At 43.0% G+C, this 24,700-nt stretch overlaps 1 protein-coding gene across 3 annotated transcripts in view; it reads left to right on the forward strand.

Annotated features, from left to right (window-relative positions):
• The window catches only part of LOC6551118 (neurobeachin), a 65,076-nt gene extending 47,170 nt beyond the window's left edge, over positions 1-17,906 (forward strand). For 2 of the 3 annotated variants that reach the window (XM_026981982.1, XM_026981983.1), the window contains 11 exons: positions 92-2,829; positions 2,943-3,257; positions 3,323-3,430; positions 3,530-3,680; positions 8,762-8,871; positions 11,834-14,711; positions 14,775-14,948; positions 15,053-15,316; positions 15,380-15,576; positions 15,750-15,901; positions 16,067-17,906. In XM_026981982.1, the coding sequence (XP_026837783.1) occupies positions 92-2,829; positions 2,943-3,257; positions 3,323-3,430; positions 3,530-3,680; positions 8,762-8,871; positions 11,834-14,711; positions 14,775-14,948; positions 15,053-15,316; positions 15,380-15,576; positions 15,750-15,901; positions 16,067-16,157 (7,178 nt within the window). In that variant the 3' untranslated portion in view covers positions 16,158-17,906. Of the gene's footprint in view, positions 1-91; positions 2,830-2,942; positions 3,258-3,322; positions 3,431-3,529; positions 3,681-4,830; positions 5,782-8,761; positions 8,872-9,243; positions 9,415-11,833; positions 14,712-14,774; positions 14,949-15,052; positions 15,317-15,379; positions 15,577-15,749; positions 15,902-16,066 lie in introns of all 3 variants that reach the window. The other variant, XM_015155511.2, reaches the window with a different exon arrangement.
• The last annotated feature ends 6,794 nt before the right edge of the window (positions 17,907-24,700 follow it).

Below are 24,700 nucleotides of genomic sequence, written 5' to 3' on the forward strand. Positions count from 1 at the left end.
GTTAGCATTGATGTAATAAATGATTTTATTTATTTATTATTTTTTTTAAATAATTTTCCTGTTTTAACCATTGATACCTTTGCCTATCTAGTGATTCTCAAGGTGGTGGCCACCCTGATCCGGCAATCAAAGCAGACAGAATCCCTAATCGACGTGAAGAAGCTGTTCCTGCAGGATATGACCCTGTTGTGCAATAGCAATCGGGAAAATCGGCGCACCGTGCTCCAGATGTCCGTGTGGCAGGAGTGGCTCATTGCGATGGCCTACATTCATCCAAAGAGCAGCGAGGAGCAGAAGATAAGCGACATGGTGTACTCTCTCTTCCGCATGCTGCTTCACCATGCCATCAAGCATGAATACGGCGGCTGGCGAGTTTGGGTAGACACCCTTGCAATCGTCCACTCCAAGGTGTCTTACGAGGAGTTTAAGCTCCAGTTTGCCCAGATGTACGAGCACTACGAGCGCCAGCGAACGGACAATATCACAGATCCTGCCCTGCGTCAGGCTAGGCCCATCAGCACGATCAGCGGTTGGGAGCGAGAGGAGCTGCATCAGCAGCAGAACGGTGGATCTGCTGCAGCAGTGGGTCCCAATCAAACGGCTGCGGTCAAAGGTGCTGTTTCCATTGCCTCACTGGAAGATGTGCCTCCGGTGGTTGAGGAGGAGGTGGAGGAACTGGAGCTGGAGGAAGTGGAGATCCAAGAGGGTCCCATAACCGAAGAAGCCGAACCAAAATCGGTGATAGCCAACATTTCCGACGTCTACAACGAGCAGCTCAAAACCGATGCCACATGCAATGGTAATTTGGAGGATGTCAAAGAGGAGGAGCCTGCCCAACAGCAAGTCGGAGACCAGGAGAAGCAACCGGAGCAATCTACTCCTTTGGGAGCACTCAGGGAAACCCTTGAACTTGGTGATGATATGGATGTTGAGGAACTGGAGCTGGCTACCGCCAAGGATGCCCTCAATGCGGAACAGCACGTGGCGCGAGTTCTTCAGGCTTCCGAAGCAGCACTCAACGATTGCAAAATGGCCGTCGATGATGTCCTGCAGGAGTCCTCATCCGTCCTCAAGGACGAAGAGATCGAACTGGCCGTCAACGAGGTCGTTCAGGGTGTGCTCAACAACGAGAAGAAAACCCAATCCCAAGATAACAAGGATAACAAGGAACAGCCGGGCGAGCAGGATGTTAATGTTAGTCTGCTGAACAGCAAAAATCTGCTCAACAATAATAATAATAACAATAACAACAGTCCGAGTCCAACGCCCACAACGGCGACTGCGACGACGGTGACGAAAGCGGAAACGGAAACGGAGGTCAATGCCAATGAGATCGTGAGCAGCACAGAGGCGCCCAAGGCGGAAACGGAAACGAGCGTAACACCGGAAGTTGAAACACCAGAAACGGCCAAGCCAAGCCCCATTGCCCCCAGCCCCGTATTAGCAACCAATCAAAAGACTGAAGATGCAGCCAACAAGCTGAACAACAACGAGAAGCTGGCCGAGATCAGCACCAGTCCCGAGCCAATCATTGTCGTGGAAACGTCAGAAGCTGATCTTCTTCAGCTTTCCGATTCCGAAACCAAACCTAATAAGGAATCCGATGCGGAGGACTCCGTTGCGCTGGCCGTCAGAGATATTGTCGAGCAACTCATCGACAAGGTCATCGATGCCACGGAAGCGGAATCGACTAGCGAAACCAAAACGGAGACTAACAATAATGAGATACCCAAGGTGGAGAAACCGACTACAGCGGACCCTGAGGAACTGGAAACTCCAGAGAGTTTGGCCGCTGCCGCCGAGGAAATCGTCCAAGAGGTAGTGGAAGCAGCTCTCGTAATGTTCCAAGAGGAGAGCAATCCAGAAGAACCAGAAAAGAAAGCAAAATTCCAAGAAGAGGAAAATGAAGTTGGGAAGGAAGAGGTTCTGCAGCTGGAGGAAAAACCAGCGTCTACTGGGGCTCAGGAAGCCAAGATAGAAGATCTAATGAAAGCAGAAGATCCAAAAGCCCAAAGCCCTGTGGAACCAAAGACCCCGAGCCTTGAGGATCCTAAACCCAAGGAAACTGAGCACCAAAATTACCAGGAGGTCGCCGAAGAACTACCTCAAAAACCAGAGGAGCAGGTGGTGGCCATTGTCAACCAAGTCCTGGACACTCTGGTGGACGATACCGTCAAGGCCGTGGCAGCGGAGCAAACAACACAAACATCGCCAGCCCCCGAAGAGCAATCACTGCAAATACTGGCCACGGAATCTCCAGCAATATCGGTGCGGGTCAAACCCAATGAGGTGGATTCCACCACCCAGACTACGCCGAAGAACGAGGCCGGATCCAATCTATTGGTTGAGCAGGTGCAGCAAGTCCTCCAGGAGGACGACGCCCAACAATCAGCAGGCATGGCCATCGAAGATGAGGAGTACTCTAATCAGCAGGCAGCAGCGGCAAATGAAAATGCCAATAGCAGCCAATTGGAGGGCAATCATTATGGTCCCGGTAACCCAGAGTCCAAGCAACAGCAACAACGCTCCAAATCAGGATCGACCCGACCCATGTTCAGTCCGGGACCTACACGTCCGCCCTTCCGGATACCGGAATTCAAGTGGTCCTACATCCATCAGCGACTGCTCAGCGATGTCCTCTTCTCTCTGGAAACGGACATTCAGGTGTGGCGCAGTCATTCGACCAAAAGCGTCCTGGACTTTGTCAATTCCAGCGAGAATGCCATTTTTGTGGTGAACACGGTGCATTTGATATCGCAACTAGCGGATAACCTGATTATTGCCTGTGGTGGATTGCTGCCTCTTCTGGCCAGCGCCACATCACCCAATGTAAGTATTTAGACTGCAAAATGTTTTAAAGTTTGTAGAGGCATTGCAGTTTAAATTCAGAATCGAATTAGTAATGTCATGGACCCTTAAAATCCTTTTTTTTTTTCTTACAGTCCGAATTGGATGTGCTGGAACCCACACAAGGTATGCCATTGGAGGTGGCCGTGTCCTTCCTGCAGCGTCTGGTCAACATGGCGGATGTCTTGATCTTTGCCACATCCCTGAACTTCGGCGAGCTGGAGGCGGAGAAGAACATGTCCAGTGGCGGCATCTTGCGTCAGTGCCTGCGATTGGTTTGCACCTGTGCGGTGAGGAATTGCTTGGAGTGCAAGGAGCGTACGCGGTACAATGTGGGCGCCATGGCAAGAGATGTGCCGGGTGCAGCCCATTTGCAGGCCCTCATCCGCGGAGCACAGGCATCGCCCAAGGTGAGATATATCCTCCCATCCCATTTTATCCTCATTGGCTTCTCTAAATCCGCCGTTTTGAACAGAACATTGTCGAGTCAATAACCGGTCAATTATCACCTGTCAAGGATCCCGAGAAGCTGCTCCAGGACATGGACGTCAATCGCCTGCGCGCAGTCATTTATCGCGATGTGGTAAGTAGGACATTGTGTTTAAAGTTTGATTAGTTTCTGCAGCAGTTTAATACGAGTATTCGTGTATAAAACCCCTCGTATTTTCCATCATTATTTCAGGAGGAAACTAAGCAGGCGCAGTTCCTGTCGCTGGCAATAGTGTACTTCATATCGGTGCTGATGGTGTCCAAGTATCGTGATATCCTGGAGCCGCCGGCAGAGCCGCAGATCCAGCGTCAATCGCCAGTGCTGCAACGCACGGCAGGCGGCGGTAAGTGGCAACCAATTGAGGCTAAGATTCCCCGATATAATCCCCGGTTTTGCCGGATATGCCATATATATACATATATAGTATATTATACTGTACCCATTACTAGAGATGATACTTTGTGGGTCGGGGGAAACGAACTTCTGCTGGCGGCAGTCTTTCAGTTTCATTGTAATTTCGTGTTCCGTTACGTATTGTTTTCTTTCACTTGTGTTCCTCGGTTGCGTTTCGTTATCGGTTCGACTTCCGTTTATATGTTATTTCGTTTTGTTTCCGATTTTGATTTGGATTTGGAGTTATCTTTTCTTGCTGCACCAAAAACTTCACGCTCGTTTATCGTTTATACCTTTTGGCTCTGTTTTTGATTCGGCCGCTAGTTAACTGGATTTGTTTTCCTTTACCTATATATATATATTTCCTATATATACATATATATATATATAAATATTTATCGGTTTTATTGTTGTTTTACCAATTTGTTCCATTTCTCATCTCGGTTTCGGCTTGTTTCCGCATTTAGTTTTGTGTTCTGTGTTTTTTGAACAGCTGAACAAAGGTTTTTTAATGGTAGATGCCACGCGATGAGAGTTTTTTGTCGATCCACCTTAAAGCCCACGACCAACCACCCCACCAACCACCGCACTATAGCCGCTGGACCCACATTAATTCCCCTCTAGAACTGCTCCCATGTGCGTGTGTGTGTTCCCTTTCAAATAATAAATCACCTCTCCCACATAATTATTCCGTATACTATTTCCCCTTCACCCGCCAATCCATACCAAGCTCCCTTTTTGCCACAATCTATATATATATTTATATATATATATATACTTTTATATATATATATATATATGCATACATATAATCACTAGCTATTAAGAACACAAAAATATCTCATGACTGTTCCATTGTTGGAGATACTATTCGGTTTTATGTTTCCTTTTCTTTGTTCCGTTTACCGATGATTTCATTTCACGCTGCTTTTTCGGATTTATTGTACAAAAAATACCATAATCTAAACAAAAACCAAAAACAACAAAATTATTTAAACGGAAAACTGATTATGAATCAACCAACCAACGTAAACCTCGCCATTGCCTTACAACCCGCCCTTTAATATGTGTGTAAATACCATAAAAAAATGAAACTTTAGAAGCCGCCAGTGCGCGTCCTTTGTTTCCCCAATGGTCGCATCATGTTTACCCGCAATTCCTGCCCGAATCGCACCAGAATCACAACAGCAACATGCAACACCAGCAGCAGCAGCAACAGCAGCAGGTGCAACAACAGCAACAACACTACTACCAACAACAGCAGCAACAGCAGGTTGCCCACAACCATAGCCATCATCACATGACTGCTGCTTACTACCAACAGCAGCAACAGCAACAGCAGCAGCACCAGCAAGTTGCAGCAGGACAGATGCAACATTCGCCCACTCCTTTGGCCACACATTCGACCAGCTCCTCGGCCAGTTCCACGGCCACATCTCAGCCAGCGTCGAGTTCCTCGCTCTCCAGCCTGGCATCCCAGAGTCAGCAGCAAACGCATCGCCAGTTGCATAAGCAGCAACTGCAACAGCAGCAGCCACATTACCATCCACATCAGCCGCACTATGGATTGATCAACGGTCACCAGCAACATCCACAGCTGAATGGTAAACATTATACAGAAAATGGATCGACTGCGGGATACCATCCGCATTCGCATCCACATCCGCATGGTGGTTATATGCGAAATGGAGATTCATCGACTGTGCAGCAGAATGGTATTTCGGACTATCAGACAGTGGGGCTAATGAATGGTCATGGGTCCGGTGGAACGGGTAATAACAATAACTCCAGTATAATGAACAACATGCGAAATCTGCGAAATGGCGGAGCTAACTCATCATCTTCGCCACTGGGAAACCATCAAGGAATCCCAGGTGTTGCAACAACGGGAGCTGTTAATGCAAATGCTGCTGTTGGTGTTGGCATGGGCGGAGCCGTGGGTGTGGGCATGGGGGGCGTGGCAGGTGGCTTGGATGGAGGCGTGGCCTACAAGACGAGCGCCATAAATAATAATTACCGCTACAATGGACGCAACGCATCCGCTGGAACAGGTATCGCTCGTTCGACTGTCGTAGAGTTTATCTAATTAAAACTTCGCACATCTGCCTATCTATCTATGTGAATCTGTATACTGTAATGTGTATTCTATCTATATGTCTGTACCATGCCATGTTCCACTAGAGAGTCATTATAGATTTGATGAATGATTAAGTTAGGGCTCAGAATTAACAAAGTTAAATACCAAAGTATTTGATATTTTGGACTTTAAATCGTTTTAGTTTTAATTATGACTTTTTAAGTGGAACAAGGTTGTAGATCATTCTAAAAATTTAGCTGCTAGATTGTTGCTCACTTTCTTGCCTTTCCTTGCGATTCGTTACGATTTGATTAGTTTTCTATTTTTATTTTTGTCGTTTTACTTGCCTTTCATTTCCTTGACTTTCTGTATTCGTAGATGTGTGTGTATTTATATAAACGATATATACGATATGTATAATAAAACACGTCCACATACAAAAACACACTGAAATGTACTGAGACATGAATATATGTAAATATTCTAAGCCAACTCTTTGTAGTGATTTTTACCTATTCGTTGGATGTGTGATTGTGTGTGTTATTGAGTGTGGGTTTGTGTCTGTGTTGCGCACAAACACACACTCATTCTTTAGGGTTTACTAGAATGTTCCTTTTCAGCCTTCTCTTTGTTTCGCTTTTAATTGGTTTTACGAATTTATTCATCCCCGCTTCAATTCAAAAGTTGAATTTTACAAAGGAGTAACATAAAAATCACAAATTTCCCCAAGCTTTTTATTTGTTTGTTAGCCTAGGCTCATCTAATAGCCCTTCGTTCAAACCTATAAAGTAAATAATTCCGCATTTATTACTGCTCTATCAAAGCAGTTTTCCTTAATAATTTTTCCCATTTTTTGATCCGTTTATCTAGAGTTTCGCTATATTTTTCTGCTGCACACTGCACAATCCGTTTTTATTTGAAATTCGGAAAATTGTCGACCAACTATACATATTTCCAGCTTGAAAAGTTGAGGCTTTTTTTCGCATATGTTGCGAACTACACTTAATTGCCTTATTGAGGAGGAGGGTTTTTAATTGGGGTTCTGTCTTCATCTAAAGTGTGTGGTATATAGCTAAAATGATGTAATGGCTAGCCCAGACTATGGTATCCAAATATGCTTTCAAAAACTGCAATCTATCTTTGTAAAACTCGCACATGCACACAGTGACAGCTAGAAATTTTTTGACATGCTCGGGGCTCGAGGATGTTCTTCCTCTTGCTCTTTTGCCCTGGCTGCTGGCTGCTGGCTTTTTTCTCGTCATTTTTATGCTGTCAGCTGAAATTCATTTCATTTATCTTCATTTGCAATACACTCGCACACTTACTGCCCATACACACACACACACTCATAGGCAGAGCTGAAAGCTGGAAAGCACCACCCACTTTCCCACCGGCAATGAAACATAATTCGTTAATTTTACATTTTATGAAAATGAATTACACGAAAATTATACAATTTGCCATTCATACACATGGCTCTGTGCCTGTGTGACTATGTGTATGTGCTTGTGTGGCTGTGTGTCTGTGTGTGTGGGCAAGTGGGCAAGTGTGAGTGCGCATAAAACATTTCGCAGACAGGCCATAAAACGGCATTCGGCACGCCTGCATTTTAAAAATTGTAAAAATTGCCATTGGACGACATGGTCAGGGAAAAGACTGTGGAAAAGAAAGCAAAGAAAGCACGAAAAATTGGATGCCAGCTGCTGGCAAGTATTAAGTTTTTTCACTTCAAATTCCAGAAATACTCTTCAAAGGCCACTTGAAATGTTATTTATTTGAAACATGAGTTGGCCAGCTTTTAAAATAATACCACAAAATAGCATAATCATATTTGGGTTCGCGTTTTTTTGCCTTTATGGGGTCAGCTTTAAAGAAGTAAGCAAAGGACATTTTCTGGTCATAGATCCTTTTAACGCGGCATGGCGTTGCAACAACACCATTTCCATTGCGAAATTAATGGCAGCGACAAAAATGTAAATTAGTCTCACCGAAAAATACGAAAAACGAACACACAACAGACTGCGAAAAACTTTTGGATAATTTATAAATGGACAAGAGGAAAAAATGAAAAAAAAAAAAAAAGTGGAAAAACTGTGGAAAAACAGTTTGTACAACTGTTGGAGCCGATAACACGCTCCGACTTCTGTACAAAAGTAATTTGTGACCAGCTCTCTTTGAACCTGTCTGTGTGTGCGTGTGTGTGTAAAAGTGGTAGTTAGGGCGTGGCAGTGCATGAAAATAATTGCAAAATTAAACCGAAAAAAAAAATTATCAAAAAAAAGAGAAAATGAAATGACAGAATGGGGGAGAAAAACCGGTGGCACAAAAGTGTAGCATACTTAATTGGGCCCACGAAAGAGATGGGGCGACTTAATGGAGCTATAGACAGAGACAGAAAGCACGTGTCTTCCCGGGACAATCATAAATTTCAATTAAGCCAGATCAGGACATGGCCAACAGTTGAACAAGGTTAATTTGCGGATAAAAGCCAGAGAGCCAAGTCCAGAAAAATCCTACAAATTATAAGCTTTTGTCTGCCCAGGCAAATGGGCGGCACTTGGGAAATTTGGTGTTTCTAAAAGATTGAATTACGCAGAGCGCTTTTTTTCAGCTCCGCACTGATGATTTGTATAATGTAGTTTGAAATATTTACAAGAATCCAAGGAAATATTCATATTCTTCTGCGCACCAATATACTTAATACTCTGCAACACCTTTGTGTGTGTGTGTGAGCTTAAGTTTGTTTTACATTTTACGTTCTTCGTATATTATTTGATTTAAATTCTTCAGTTTGTTTACAGCTTCGTAAAGTAATTTCTACAGATTTCTACTCTAGTATTGTATTGTAACTGCAACAACAAATTTCAGTAACATAAAAATCGAAAAATTCAAATGCTAATCTCTTTATTATCGTTTCACTCTTTTGCGTCCATTTTTTGTGTGCTTTTTCCCAGGTGGTCGTCAAATCCAGGACAGTGATTACGAAATAATTGTCGTCGATGAGAACAATCCATCGGTTTTGGCGGACAATGATTCACATTCCAGTGGACCACCATCCATAAAGGTGAGTTAGTACATATATCCATCAAAAATTAGGGGTAATGAAAACAGAGTATTTTGAATTCAGTGAAAATAATGTTTTAAAGTAAGCAACGCAAACTTTTTGCAAATTCTCCTTTAAACAAGTTTTGAAAGTGATTTCCCTTTACAAATATTACATTTCTCTGAAGTTTCAATTTTTTTTTTGCTGAGAAGTGTGTATGAGAGAGTGTTGCATGTGTGAGTGCGGTAAGATTATGTGTGTGAGTGTGTGCATCCTTGATTAGACTTAATTCATAAGGTAAATGCCAACGAAAAAAAAAACTAAATTTCATTTGCATGTGCAATGAAACTAAATTATTTGTATGCAAATCAATCACAACGAAAAATGTCACAGGCCAACCAGACAACAACAATAGCAACAACAACTACTACAACAACAACAACCCATATTAACAACAACAACAACACAAAGACTACAACATCAAACGCTCCAACAGCAACAATTAAAATTCAGCAACAACCATTGTCACCACCAAAGCCGTTGGTGCCACAAAAATTGCCAAAGGTAAAAAGATCCCAAAACGCTAGAGCAAATACAGATTAAAATCTGCAACAATTATTGCAACTGCAACAACAACAGCTTTTGACAGTCAAAAATTAAAAAAAAAAAAAAAAAAAAAAAAAATGTACCCATCCACTGCACAAATTAGATAACAAAAAAAAAAATCACACACGTACAGCTACAAATACATTTGACGCACTCAAAAAACACCCAAAATTTCTGTACATTAAAAATGAAAACTCACATTTCCGTTTCATTTTTCATTTTGATTTTCAATTCCATTTCCATTCATTGCATTTTGATTTGTGCCTGTTTTTCGTAGAACTTTAATTGCTGTCCCAAATTCTGTTGCCTGTAGCCATTGTTTATCCATTGTACTCTTGTCTGTAATTTGGCTGCCAGTATTTGCTGCTTCTATTGACATTTTTCGAAGCGTTGCCAAACGCAATTAATATCATAAATTTCGATTGCATATTGCAATAAAAAATGCTTTACATAAATATTAGTTGGCTGGCAATCACATAGGCTTTATGCTTTTGAAAAACAGTTTTTTTTATGTTATTTTCAAGCAACCGTTGTCCTTAACCCTAATTGATGCTTTACGATCATTATGTCAATCATTTACGTAATGACTTATTCATTAATATTATCCAATCACTATTTTGCTCGGATTTGACATTTAAATGTGTTACATTGATTTCTTGGCCATGAGCTTGCAATTAAGTTGGATCCATGTTTCATTTTGTAATCTCCACCGACAAATCAGGGCACTTAATGAGTCGCAAATGCACGCCCAACCACCCAAAGTGCTGATAAAACCACCTTGTGGCGGCCGAAAGTATGCATCATTGTGTGTGTGAGTGCTTGTGATTTATCCCATTTGCGTTTGTATATGTTAATGTCTGCGTATGTCTTGTGCAATTAGTGATACATGGCTGTAAAACACACACTCTTACACTTAAGCTCACTCTCACATAGAGCACTTCTTGGCTTTTATCGCTTTTTTGGGGTAAACCCCGGAGAGCCCACCGTAAACCCCACACCACACCCGCACACCCTAATGAACTACTACTACACTCGCATTACTTATTCCCCCCCGTTCACTCACTCACTCACACACACATGCACAGCCAGTGATTAGCTGTCATTTGTGTGTGTGCGTGTGAGTGCTAAGTGCAATGCTACCTCTCTCTCGCTCTTAGGACATCCCCCTGTGCACGTTAATATGTATACCTCCCCTTAATGAATGCGTGCATATATCACAGTTGACAAGATTGGAGACTCCGGAATGAGGCATTGGTTTTGGGGTTGCGTGGACGGGACAGAGGATTGGGAATTTTTGGGTGCTCAACTAGGGATACGGACACCGCAACACTCGTGAAATCGAGGGCAAACAAAGGCGATTGATTTCGTGTTGATGACAATCTGATGCCACACGCAACAGCTGGTGTGGGGTTTGGGGTTATTGTGCAGCTCTAAAATCACCCTAAAAACAAAAAACCCACCAAAATCGCCCCATAAAAGTATGGTTTGGTTCTCCTTTGAGCGGACGAAATTCAGACAAACGGACACTCGTTGGTGTCTGACAGCTGACATTTGTCAGCCGCTTAACAAAATTTGTCATATGCCATGTGTGTTTCATTCCGCACCATTCCGCATGGTTCCATTTCGGTGCGTTCCATTTCGCTTGCCTAATGTCCTATATTCTACCAAAATCAGTGGATTCGAGTGAATCTGGACTACTTTTATGCAAATCACTTGACAAACTGTCGCCGGCATGGACGCCGATGAGTGACAGTTGTTGAATAAACAGGGGAAACAGAAGGGAAGTTTTGGAAGGCAAAACAGGAAAGCGAACGGATAGGCATTGGGGGTTAGGTAACGATCCGGGTTCGAGTTGATGACAAATGCATGTGTTGACAAAACGGACGGACGGGGCCAGTGCTGCTTGGGAATTTTGATTTATAGTCCAATGTGCATAATTAATGTGCAAATGATAGGCATACATCAAGACCCTCGCAAACACTGCTCACATCAAATCGCCCACACGCACATCCACAAGCGAAGGAGTGAGGTAGCACTGAATGTATTATAGGCATGAAGTTTAGAAAATCGTTATAAAAACGATGACATTAGAGTCCTTTTTTCCAGCTACGTTGGTTAAAAAGTAAAATAAACTAAAAGTGTATATTATAGCACATATATATTAATTTTACTTTAACATGTTCCCACTTTGAAAACAATTTTAAACTTTTCCAAACTTCATTGCCGTACGTGTACACTATTTTGCCAAGTGTAGTAGAGGGAAACCCACGTCCGAAATTGGGGACCCATTTGATTGCTCTTCTACCAAAGTCCATGCATATTTTGATTGCCTACTTATTTTCATATCTCATTTCCCCCTCTAAAACCCAAATCCCAGAGCGTGGATTCGGATGTGGGCTCCTTGAACATGAACTCAACGGAAAACGAAGTACCCGAGGTGGAGTCATCCAGCGAGATCCTAATCGATGACCACAAACCGAGTCACTCGAACGACGAAAGTTGGACGGATGTGAATCTCAACGAGGATGCTGCCGTTCAGGCGGCAAGTGCCGGAATAGTTGTGGGTTTGGTGGATAATGGAGGTAATGTTATAGCCGACAAACACGATCAGTCGCATCACAACCAACAACAACAGCAGCAGCAGGCGGGGATTATTGGTCAGCAGCAGCAACATGGATCACTTGGTCATTCGGAGCGGGGTGACAAACCGGACTCGGAGATTTCGGTGGTGCGAGTGCCTGATGGTTACGGTGGTGCTGGTTCCAGTGGCGTGAATTCCGGACAAGGCCAGGGCGTTCCATCCAATCAGCGTCCTCGTCCCGAGGAGTTGCCCATGAAGGCGCCCGCCTTGGTTGCCCAGTTGCCGCTCACCACACCTTCGCGAGAGGCCAGTCTCACCCAGAAACTGGAAATCGCATTGGGACCAGTGTGTCCGCTGCTCCGTGAAATTATGGTGGACTTTGCTCCGTTCCTTTCCAAAACCCTAGTCGGCTCCCATGGCCAGGAATTGCTGATGGAGGGCAAGGGTCTGACGACCTTCAAGAACTCGCATTCCGTGGTGGAGCTGGTCATGTTGCTCTGCTCCCAGGAGTGGCAAAACAGCCTACAGAAACACGCAGGATTGGCCTTCATTGAGCTAATCAATGAGGGTCGCCTGCTGTCGCATGCTATGAAGGATCACATTGTGCGGGTGGCCAATGAGGCAGAGTTCATCCTTAATAGAATGCGAGCGGATGATGTCCTCAAGCATGCGGACTTTGAATCGCAATGTGCCCAAACCCTTTTGGAGCGAAGAGAGGAGGAGCGAATGTGCGATCACTTGATAACCGCCGCCCGTCGCAGGGACAATGTTATTGCCAGCCGCCTGCTAGAGAAGGTGCGAAACATCATGTGCAATCGCCACGGAGCCTGGGGCGATTCCAGCTCCACATCCAGTGGTGGCGCCATCGTTGGAGCAGTGCAAAAGAGTCCCTACTGGAAACTGGATGCCTGGGAGGACGATGCCAGACGTCGAAAACGAATGGTGCAGAATCCGCGCGGATCCTCGCATCCACAGGCCACTCTGAAGGCGGCATTGGAGAATGGTGGACCCGAAGATGCCATCCTGCAGACCCGCGACGAGTTCCACACCCAAATAGCCGTCTCGCGGACTCATCCATCGGGTCAGCACAATGGTGAGCTACTGGACGATGCCGAGCTCTTGATTGAGGATCGGGAATTGGACCTGGATCTCACGGGTCCCGTCAATATCAGCACCAAGGCGAGATTAATAGCCCCTGGACTGGTGGCACCCGGCACCGTCTCAATAACCAGCACTGAAATGTTCTTCGAGGTGGATGAAGAGCATCCCGAGTTCCAGAAAATCGATGGTGAAGTACTAAAGTACTGCGACCATTTGCACGGCAAGTGGTACTTCTCCGAAGTGAGGGCCATCTTCTCGAGGCGTTATCTCCTGCAGAATGTGGCCCTCGAGATATTTTTGGCCAGCCGTACGTCCATACTGTTTGCCTTTCCCGATCAGCATACGGTCAAGAAGGTAATCAAGGCCCTGCCACGTGTGGGAGTGGGCATAAAGTACGGGATACCGCAAACGAGGAGGGCCTCAATGATGTCGCCCCGTCAATTGATGCGCAATTCGAACATGACCCAAAAGTGGCAGCGTCGCGAGATTAGTAACTTTGAGTATCTAATGTTCCTGAACACGATCGCCGGCAGGACGTACAACGACCTAAATCAGTATCCCATCTTTCCGTGGGTGCTGACCAACTACGAGTCCAAGGATTTGGATCTAAGCCTGCCGTCGAACTACAGGGATCTGTCGAAACCGATTGGCGCACTAAACCCGTCGCGCAGAGCCTATTTCGAGGAGCGTTATGAGAGCTGGGACAGTGACACTATACCGCCCTTCCACTATGGCACGCATTATTCCACGGCAGCATTTACGCTGAACTGGTTGGTGCGCGTGGAACCGTTTACCACCATGTTCCTGGCCCTGCAGGGCGGCAAGTTCGATTATCCGGACAGACTGTTCAGCTCGGTGTCGCTCTCCTGGAAGAATTGCCAGCGTGATACGTCGGATGTGAAGGAACTGATACCAGAATGGTATTTCCTGCCCGAAATGTTCTACAACTCATCGGGCTATCGGCTGGGTCATCGCGAGGATGGTGCTCTCGTTGATGATATTGAACTACCACCCTGGGCCAAGAGCCCCGAGGAATTCGTGCGCATCAATCGCATGGCACTGGAGTCGGAGTTTGTGTCCTGCCAGCTACACCAGTGGATCGATCTGATCTTTGGCTACAAGCAACGCGGTCCCGAGGCCATTAGGGCAACCAATGTATTTTACTACTTGACATACGAGGGCAGCGTCGACTTGGATGGCGTCTTAGATCCGGTGATGCGCGAAGCGGTCGAGAATCAAATCCGTAACTTTGGGCAAACGCCTAGTCAACTGCTGATGGAACCACATCCGCCGCGCAGCTCTGCGATGCATCTATCGCCTATGATGTTCAGTGCGATGCCGGAGGATCTCTGCCAGATGCTTAAGTTCTATCAGAACTCACCAGTCATTCACATTTCGGCCAACACCTATCCGCAATTGTCGTTGCCATCGGTGGTCACGGTAACGGCGGGTCATCAGTTTGCGGTGAATCGATGGAACTGCAACTACACCGCCTCCGTCCAGAGTCCCAGCTACGCTGAATCGCCCCAATCGCCTGGTTCCAATCAACCACTGACCATCGATCCGGTTCTGGGTGAGTTAAACTAGGTCATACGCCCTTCCTGACAAAGTGTTACCGATTAATTGTCTTTCTCAGCTGTTCATGGCACCAACAACAATAGCAATGCGGCCAGCCGACGTCATTTGGGCGATAACTTTAGCCAGATGCTCAAGATACGCTCCAACTGCTTTGTTACCACAGTGGACAGTCGGTTTCTAATCGCCTGTGGATTCTGGGACAACAGTTTCCGGGTCTTTGCCACTGAAACGGGTTAGTTGCGATTAGCATGACGCTCTATTGGTTCATTTAAGCAACCAACTTAAAAAAGCTACTTTATAACATCCAAATTGTTTTATTTGTTTTTATTATTGCAGCGAAAATCGTGCAGATTGTATTCGGTCACTTTGGAGTGGTGACGTGCATGGCACGTTCCGAGTGCAACATCACCTCAGACTGCTACATCGCCTCCGGTTCGGCGGACTGCACGGTGCTCCTGTGGCATTGGAATGCCCGAACTCAGAGCATTGTGGGCGAGGGCGATGTGCCCACACCTCGGGCCACCTTGACGGGTCACGAACAGGCGGTGACATCGGTGGTGATTAGTGCCGAGTTGGGTCTGGTTGTCTCCGGATCATCAAGTAAGTATTTCTATTGTGAACTGTTGTGAGAAAGAATAGCGCCAACGTGCAATCTCTCTTCAGATGGACCCGTACTTATCCATACCACTTTTGGTGACCTACTGCGCTCGCTGGATCCACCCGCGGAGTTCCATTCCCCGGAACTGATAACCATGTCCCGCGAGGGCTTCATTGTCATCAACTACGATAAGGGCAACGTGGCCGCCTACACCATCAATGGCAAGAAACTGCGCCACGAGACGCACAACGACAATCTACAGGTTAGTTCTTTTCTGTTTCAATATATTTACATGTTTTCGAAATCGAACATTTTCCAAAACAACCACAACCGTCGAACCACAACCGTCGAACCACAACCGTCGAACCACAACCGTCGAACCATTAATAAATTACTGATTTCATGAATAAACCTTGATTTTATTGCTATTTTCAGTGCATGCTACTGTCGCGCGATGGTGAATACCTGATGACCGCCGGTGATCGCGGCATCGTGGAGGTGTGGCGCACCTTCAACCTAGCACCACTTTATGCCTTCCCCGCCTGCAACGCGGGCATCCGATCTTTGGCCCTCACCCACGATCAGAAGTAAGTGAAATGCAACAGTCTCTTCAAACTCACTCCATACCAATTCACCCAATACATTATCAGAGCATAATTGTTGTAGAAAGTTTATTCAAAATCGGTTTAATATGTTAATTAATTCCCCCGACCATTCCACTTCCCCTTCTTCCATTTTCTGCTCTAATGTAGATACCTTCTGGCCGGTCTTTCGACGGGCTCGATCATAGTATTCCACATCGACTTCAACCGCTGGCACCACGAGTACCAGCAGCGCTACTAAGTTTGGACACTTGGACATTCCAATAACCCACGACTCGCCAGTTAACAGAGGCCAAGGAAGCGCAAGTGAAACAGAAACGGAAATAAAACATAAAAACGAAGGCAAAGCAACTACAAAGTACTTACAACAAAAAAAAACGGCGCAAGAAGGGCGAATCGGTTTTTTTCTATACAGACCTTTACAACTCTAGGCTAGTAAGCAAAACTATGTTTTTTTTTTTGTCTAGTATTAATTGTGCATTAGTGTGTGTTTGGCCAATGAAAGCCAGTCAAAAAAAAAAAAGTAACAACAAAAAAAAGAGAACGGAACAGAACAGAAGATGCGAAGATTTTTTTTACTAGAGTTAACGAAATGTATGTTAAGTTATGGCAAAATGGAGGTGGGCAGAAGCAAATGCAAAGGCAAAACAAGTAGAAAGTGATGAATGAGGAGGAGGAGGAGAAAGAAGCTGGCGGCTTAAGTAAGTAGTTGAAATAAGTCAAATGAAGTTAGTGTTTATAAAACGCAATAAGCAGTTAATAAATCTAAAAGTAAATCAACCTAAAGCTAATTCCACATGCATTATAATACCAACGTAGAAAAGTTCTCATAAAAATTTAAACAAAACCAAACGAAACGCTGCGCAACGCAAAAATAAAGGGAGAAAATAATGAAACTAAGCGGCCAAAAAAGGAGAAAATGGTAGAGAAAGCAGAAAGCCAATTTTTAATTATAGCGTTAGTTCTTTGTGACACACCCACATACACACACACACTCTTCAAATACAGACATTCAATAAACACACACAAGGTAACCAAGCAAGGACAATGCCAAGGCAATAAAGCTGATAAATGGAGCGGATGGAGAAGGGCAGAAGAAACAGGAAACGGAAGAGATGCAAGCAGCGGATACGAGATATTTTAGTACACACACGCATATGTATTTGTAGCAAAACTAACACACTCAACTTAACTCCAAAAAAAATGCTAACTAAAATCTAAACAACAACTAAATTATCAACACTGCTGAGAGCCACAGAAAATAATAAATATACAAAAAGAACAAACGAGCATATATAAAAAGAATTTTTTATATATATAGATATATATATATTTATCCGCCAGCGGAAGCGGAATATGCAAAACTTATTCAAGCGAAAGGCAGCGATTTCGTTTTTCGTTCTCGTTCTCGTTCCACAAATATCACGCATACGCCATGCTGCACCGCACGCTAATTTCGAAACGAGAGCGAAAGCAAATAAATACAATCGATATAAAAATATGATCTGTATATTGGTTTTATGTACTTATTCCTTTCCTTATTTTTTGTATCCTTTTCAGTTGTTTGTTCTTCATATTTTTTAAGCTCTATGCATTAAGTAAAAGTGAGAAAATTTTCAATTGCGTCCAAAAATTAGCCTACTACCCCTTAACATCATGACCCCCGTAAAAATGCAAAATTGGCTTCCTCGAAACAAAACCAATCAATGAGGCTGAGGTTTTTTATATATGTATATATCGATATAAATATGTATATATATACATATACATATATATATATATATATTGACCGCAGATTCTGCCTTTGATTTTCCCAAGCGATTCGCAAACCAAAAAGAATTCAAAAACCAAACAATCCATCCATGGCGCACCATTCTGGCACTTACCGATTAGATTTGTATATAAAATCGAGAGCTAAGGCAATTACTATAACCATACTTCAAGTATATATAGAGTTTATGGCTAGAAACGAACACATTCGGTTGTAAAAGCGCAAAAGCGATACAAATTGAATCAAGTCCAGCTAAAAGAAACCCTCCCGCAAAGACAAAATTTTGAAACCCAAATATATAGGTATCGTAAATGTATGTATATGTTGTGTGGAGCTGGAGATAAATCCTGTTTTCCAAGTATAAAACTATGGGGAAACGGACGTTTCTCCAGCTTTATTGTTGTGTCTTGTCCGATTAGATTTTGTGCTCGATGAAAATAAGATAGGACAGCTGATTTTCGATTTATTCGCATCCATCCCTGTGTCCGTTTTTCTTTGTTTTTTTTTTCTTAGGACTTAAACATTTCACATTTATTCACTTAAAACAGAAAAACCTAATTCGCTTTTAAAACCGACTCGATTTTTCCACTCTCTGTGTGTACATATTTAAGAAGCATTATGCAAATAGCAGCTAAAACGGCATATAAAAAACGAAAAACAAGGAGCCAGGCAAATTCAAAAATTAAATAAACATTTAATAATAATACACGCGAAAAGCAAACAGTTCGTTTAAAGTTTGAGGGTTTTTTAATTTTTTTTGGTTGTGTTGTGTCCACGAGAGTTAATTAAATACCGGTGCAAAATGAAACTGACGAATAAAATTTACAACTATTAGTAATTTAAATGTTGTACATAAATCCATGGAGAACTGTCCTAAGAGTAATGTATTTTTAAAGCCCACTACAAAAACCGGAAATAAAGCATTCGAACGGAAAGGGAGGACGAAAGGAATTCAAATCAAATCAAATTAAAGGAAACGCAATCAAGCGAAAGCGGAAAACTTGAACTCGATGAAAAAGTCGAGCCGGAAAACTTTCAATCTCGGAGCAGTAACTAAAATTTTTTTTATGCACACATCAGTGTGTATCTATATAGGAAATGGGATAAAAAGTTTAGCCATTAACTGAAATGATACCGAATATTTGAATATTAACTGCGGACGCCAACAATTTTTAATTACGCACTTTTTATAGAACTTAGCGAGGATGAAAAGTTGGAGACGGTAGTCGTATTAAATATAACATAAATATAAATAATTTACATAACGTTTTTATTAACAAAAGACAAACAACAAAAATGGCTGACAATTTTAAATTTATACAAAACGAAAACTTTACAAAAAGTCAAGTTATAAATGAAGAAAAAATACCAAAAAAAGCAAAAATAAGAAACGAACAAAAAATATTTAAGAATTTACTCATGCACGGGCAAGAATTATTTCATATAATTATTTACACAGGCGGAGGTAGGCATTTTAAAATTAGAGAATAAACCCGAAAATCGCAGGCAAAGTTAAAGCTAAAAGACAGGCACACAACACACAATACACAAAGACACACGTAACATACGTAAACACACACAAACACATACACACTCAATCGAAATCGAAATATATATAGATATACATGTTGTATATATTTTGTCAACATTGTTAAATAGCAGACTAACAAACAAATGAGAGCCAAAAACAACAATTTAATCTATTCAGCAGCAGCAACAAAAGCAAAAGACAGCAAAATACGAAATACAAAGTACTAACAAAAATTACAAATTACAAAATGCAAAATACAAAATACAAATTACAAAATACAAAATACATAAAGAGATAAAGCTACGAAATAAATGTTCATTAATATTGCTAAACAACAAACAATTTATATATATAGATATATATAAATAAAGAAGTATTTTTTTTTTTGCAAAATGCCTGCGTTGAAATTGATAAAAGCAAGCGAAAATTAAACACATTAAATAATAAACAAAGGCGGGAAAAGATAAAGCGATAGAGCGGTAGAAAAGAGAGGTCAAAAGGTTAGCTAGCGCGGGGCGAAGGGCAAACAATTTATGCATATTAAAATTAAATTTAAAATACGCTACAATTCTAACGAAATAAGTTTACACACGAAGAACACACTCACACCACATTCCCCCTACCCGTTCCCCTCCCCCTATGAAAACGAAAACGTACACAACTAATAATAATTAAACAGAAATAAAATTCAAATTGCATGGAAGTAATTAAAGGTCGCGCGTTGAAAAAGCGTTGAAGAAAAAATTTCAAATTAAATTTAAGCTACAAATTTAACAAGCGAAAGTGAGCAAGCATTAAAAACAAAAACAAAAAAGTAACAAAAACGAAACCGAAACAAACCAAATTATTATGTTCAATAAAGAAAATCGAAAAATGAAAAAGAAAACCAGAAGAGTAAAAAATACAAAATAAAACCAAACAAAAACAATGAAATCTTACAAAAAAAAAGTCCAAATTTGTTTTCTATTTTGGTTGGGGAAAGTCAATTCATCTTGGGCAAAATCCTCTTCTTTTTTTTTAACTGTGACCCACTTTTCCCAATTTCAGCTGGCTTGCAATAATTTCATTTTCCCAACAATTGAACAACCAGAAAGGAAAATCCCAGCCAGCCGGCAAAGAAAAAAGAGTGCGGCCAAAATGGAAAAACGAGACAACAATTCCACGGGCTAAGCAATTAAAGCGCCTCGTTCGCGTTCCTTGGCTCATTTTTCCTTTTTGCACGCTCCAATTGCGTTTCCAGTTGCAGTTGCACGGGAAAATCAGAAAAGCCGGGCGGGGAAAATGGCAGGGAAGAGCGCGAAAAAGCACGCAGGTAGATAAAGGAAATGCAGGGCCAAAAAGAAAAGGTGAGTGCCAGGCGCTAAGGACAACTTTTGGGGGCAGCTGTCTAAACACAGAAAATGCATCAAATTGCAACAGCAGCGCAGAGTAGCAGCAGCAGCAGCAGCAGCCGCCGCCATCTACGTTGTCATCAAAAGTCATATCTCTTTCATATTATTCAAGTTATACCCACCGACACAGCTCCTTTTCCTTCCGCAACCCCCTCCCACTGCTGTGAGCTTTTTGGAGCGTGTAATATCCGTTTCCTGCATTTCCGGTTGCTGGCAACAACAGCAATAGCAACAACAACAACAACAACATGAAGAGCAACCCCAACAACAAGGACGACGCACAGGAAGAAGTGGCGACGGGAGTTGCCTGAAAATTGCTAGCGGAAATGCTGCAAAATTAACGAGCAACGCGGTTAGAGAGGCAACACCACGACATCCAGCACCCAGCATCCAGCATTAAAGGATACTGCTATCCTGGCATCCTGGCATCCTGGCATCCAGGCATCCAGGTGGCAGTCAACAGGCACCCACCGCCATTTGCTATTTGCCAGGACCAAAAACCAGGACTAAAACCCAAAGCCAAAGTAAATGCAAACAATTTGGCACCGACTACCACCAATTGTATGTGTGTTTGTGTGTGATTTTCCACACTCTCATTTTCCAAGCAGTTCATAATTGCAGATGAGCTGCCACATATGTACACCAAGTTCTTATGATTGTACTGATGCTAAAATCGAGAAAATAAATTAGGTAAAATTACGTACACTGCTTTAGATTGGATGTGGTGCATTTACGCATGATAAAAAGTACAAATATGAAATCACGTTTGTACTCCAATGCCATGTACTCCAATTTGAATTTGCGTCTTTTTTCTTTCTCTGCACCTCTTATAATCCTATTTTCGCCACCCGCTATTCTCACCTTCTTTCTTACACTTTGTTGCACGCTGCACAAAATGTAAATTTTCGCCCGGAAAAAGTGGGCGTGGCGGGCGTAGGTGTAGGTGAGGGTAATAGGAATTGGTAGTGCCTTGGAGGAGGTCCGTCCAGCTTCGGCAGCAGCTGCAAATTAGACGCATCGCTTAACCAGCAATGACATAAAGCACCGAAGTGGCAGCAACAGCGCTAACAACGTCCCGAAGTCATCATCACCATCATCATCTGTCGTTCTCATCTACCCCGCAAATGTATCTGCATCTGCATCTGCATTTACATCTGCATCTGGGTTTTAAATCAACACACACACACACACACACACAAAAAGGCAAGGAAGAAGTAAACTGAATTTGGACTCGGATCGAGACGGAACGATAGAGCGACAAAGATAGCACTCCCACGAAAAAAAATAAGAAAATGAGGAACGCAAATAGAGCGAGGGCAATGTTGCAGGACAGAGCAGGACAGTTGGGGGGCAAATAAAGCATATAAAATTAATGAGCTCGTCACGTTTTGCGTATGGCCAACTGGTTCGGGGTCACCTTAATTATGGCCACAATTAACAGTTGCTCCACCGAGGCAGGGACAGAGATAGAGACAGAGACAGCGACAGAGATGGAACGAAAGAGAAGGCTAGATAGACAGCCAGCAGGTGTTGTATAGTCGCTATACGTACATATATACGGATATATAGCATCTCTCTAGCACTGCGTCTCTGTCTGTGTGTAATTTCATTACAAATTCAAATGCCCTGCATCAGCTGCCAAGCAAGCCAGCCCCAACCACCCAAGCATCCCACCACCCCACCACCCACTCAACCGCTGAGCCACCCAACCACCGAGCCACCCCTTTTGGCTGGCCAGCACTTGACGGTGTCCGCCTGGCAAATGTTTCAGACCACGTTGTCACTCAATTATGTGCCATGTGCGCAGAGCGTAGCATACTTTTCAGCACCCACCTCCGGGGCAGCCACCAGCCGCCACCTGCACCACCCAACTGCACCACCAACCACACGACACAAAGGTGCCGCCATAAAGGATGAACGGGCGGATAGAGAGACCCAGAAAGCAACAACTGACCAGGTGACATAAATTCGAAAGGATTTCCGAGTGGATATCCAAAAATACCAGTGGTTTGTTGAATACCACATGATTTATGTATACTTTGAACCGAGAGATACCTTCTTCGCATACATATGTACAAATACTTGCACCCCACCAAAAAATGTGGAACATAAAATATTAAACATTCTTAATAACGAGGCAAAATTGTGCAATAAATGTGCAACGTAAGTTTAAAACAAACTAACAAATTTATGAATTCATAATTTCCAGCTCAATGCTGTGAAAAGCATTTTCAAAAAGTTATCACAAACCACTAAATCGTGTCGATTAAAGCTTAATCTTTTTTCACCATACCGCACACCTATTTTATTGAAAAATCTATCCCACCTGCCACACATTCAATTGTCGATTATCCTCGAGCTTCAGGATGCTTTGCAGACCCCCTCGTGTTCGGCGTCCTTCGGGCTCTGCAGTTTGACGAACTTTGACGCTCGATAAATAATGCAATTTGTAATTAAGTCAGTCAACCAGTTAGTTAAGGGGGCGCACGGTGGGCGTGTCAATTGCGGTGAGTAATTAGAAGCCTTTGCCAAACAACAAATACAACAGAGTGCAGAGTGAAATGCAAGATATTGAAATACGAAAAAAAGGAAGGGATTTTTATATGCTTGCTAACAGGGTGTAAAAATGTCAGGGCAGCCTAATTGAAATAGATAAGTGAGTGCGGGTGTGTGTGTGGGTGTGCGGGAATGTTTGATTAATGAAATATTCAGCAGGTTAATTAAGGTAAATTGGATTAGCTACAAGGACCAAAGTTGCCTTGACGGAAGAGACGTTTCTCTCTCTCTCTCTATGGAATGCGAATTCAATTGCGACACACTGAAACGCACTTCAAAATACATATTCACTATATGAAATGTATAATAGCAAAAATAATAGCAAAATTTTTGTTAATGTCGAAGAAAAACATTCAACAGAATGCATAGGATGCATTTAAGTTTTTTTAAGTTTGCATTAAGTTTTTGAACTTACAAGTTTTGATAGAAACACATATTTTCTGGCTGTGCACATATGCACAATGAAACACTATTTCTTTTTTATGCTTTTTGGGCAACTGTCAACGCCCGCAAATTGTCATTGTCCTGCGGGACTTTGGCTGAGTTCCCATTGTTCGCATTTCCCCGTTTTCCACATTTCCCTTGGATTTCCCCCACTATTTCCGAAGCCCGCGACCCCCTGTCATTTGTTGCAGCTTACGCTTAATGCACAAAACCAGACAAATTTCCCCCCGCCTTTTTCCATTATCCTTTTATTTGCATGGCCCCCATGCTCCCACCCCCACCCCCCCACACACACAACCATGTTTCCACCCATGTATAGAATAGGATATAAATGTATATATATAGTTGGAGTCGCAAAGATCGGGCGAAAAGTGCAAACTGCCGCTCGACTATTACGCAGCATGTAAGCGTATTTGTGCAAAATTAATTCTTTATCTGCTCGCCGCTCCTTTGTTGATTTTGTTGCCTTTCAGCTGGCATGGTGCCACCGTCTCTGCATTTTCCCCACTGTCCTCGAAAACAATGGGTTGGAAAAAAATAAGAAGTGCACGAAGAAAGTTATTTAAAAAAGAAAAACGCGGAAAGGGAAGGGGGTAACATCTGCTGGTATTAAAAAAAAAAAGAAATATAAAAGAAATGGGAGGGAAACCCCATGAACAGTCAACTTTATGAGGATTTCCGAGGAGGATTTCAAGAAAAAGGAAGTTAGGCAAATGCTTTGACATTCAGTTAAAAGCGGATTTGCATAAAATATTACAAAAAACAAATTCAAGCAAGTCCATACATTAGTTTGTTACTCAAAACGCATCTCTTATAGAGTTTATATTGATAGAATTGCAGTCACTTAGCGTTTTTCCTGATGTTTCCAAATGCAGAATGCAATGAATTTCCCGCCCCGCTGTGATCTTCGTGTGCTGTTGGTAAATATTTAATGGCCCTGGTTGGAAGCGGAAGCGGATGGGGAATGGGGTGTGAGGAGTGGGTGAGAAAAGCGGATGTGGAAAGGGAAACGCCACTTTGCGGTCAACAGCAGGCCACGCCCTCTCGTTCACCTGTGCTCCCTCTCTTTCTCTCGCATTCCCTCTGCCTCT

This window comes from Drosophila erecta, unplaced genomic scaffold, assembly GCF_003286155.1.
Source record: "Drosophila erecta strain 14021-0224.00,06,07 unplaced genomic scaffold, DereRS2 tig00000126-arrow-pilon, whole genome shotgun sequence".
Classification (NCBI taxonomy): Eukaryota; Metazoa; Arthropoda; class Insecta; order Diptera; family Drosophilidae; genus Drosophila; species Drosophila erecta.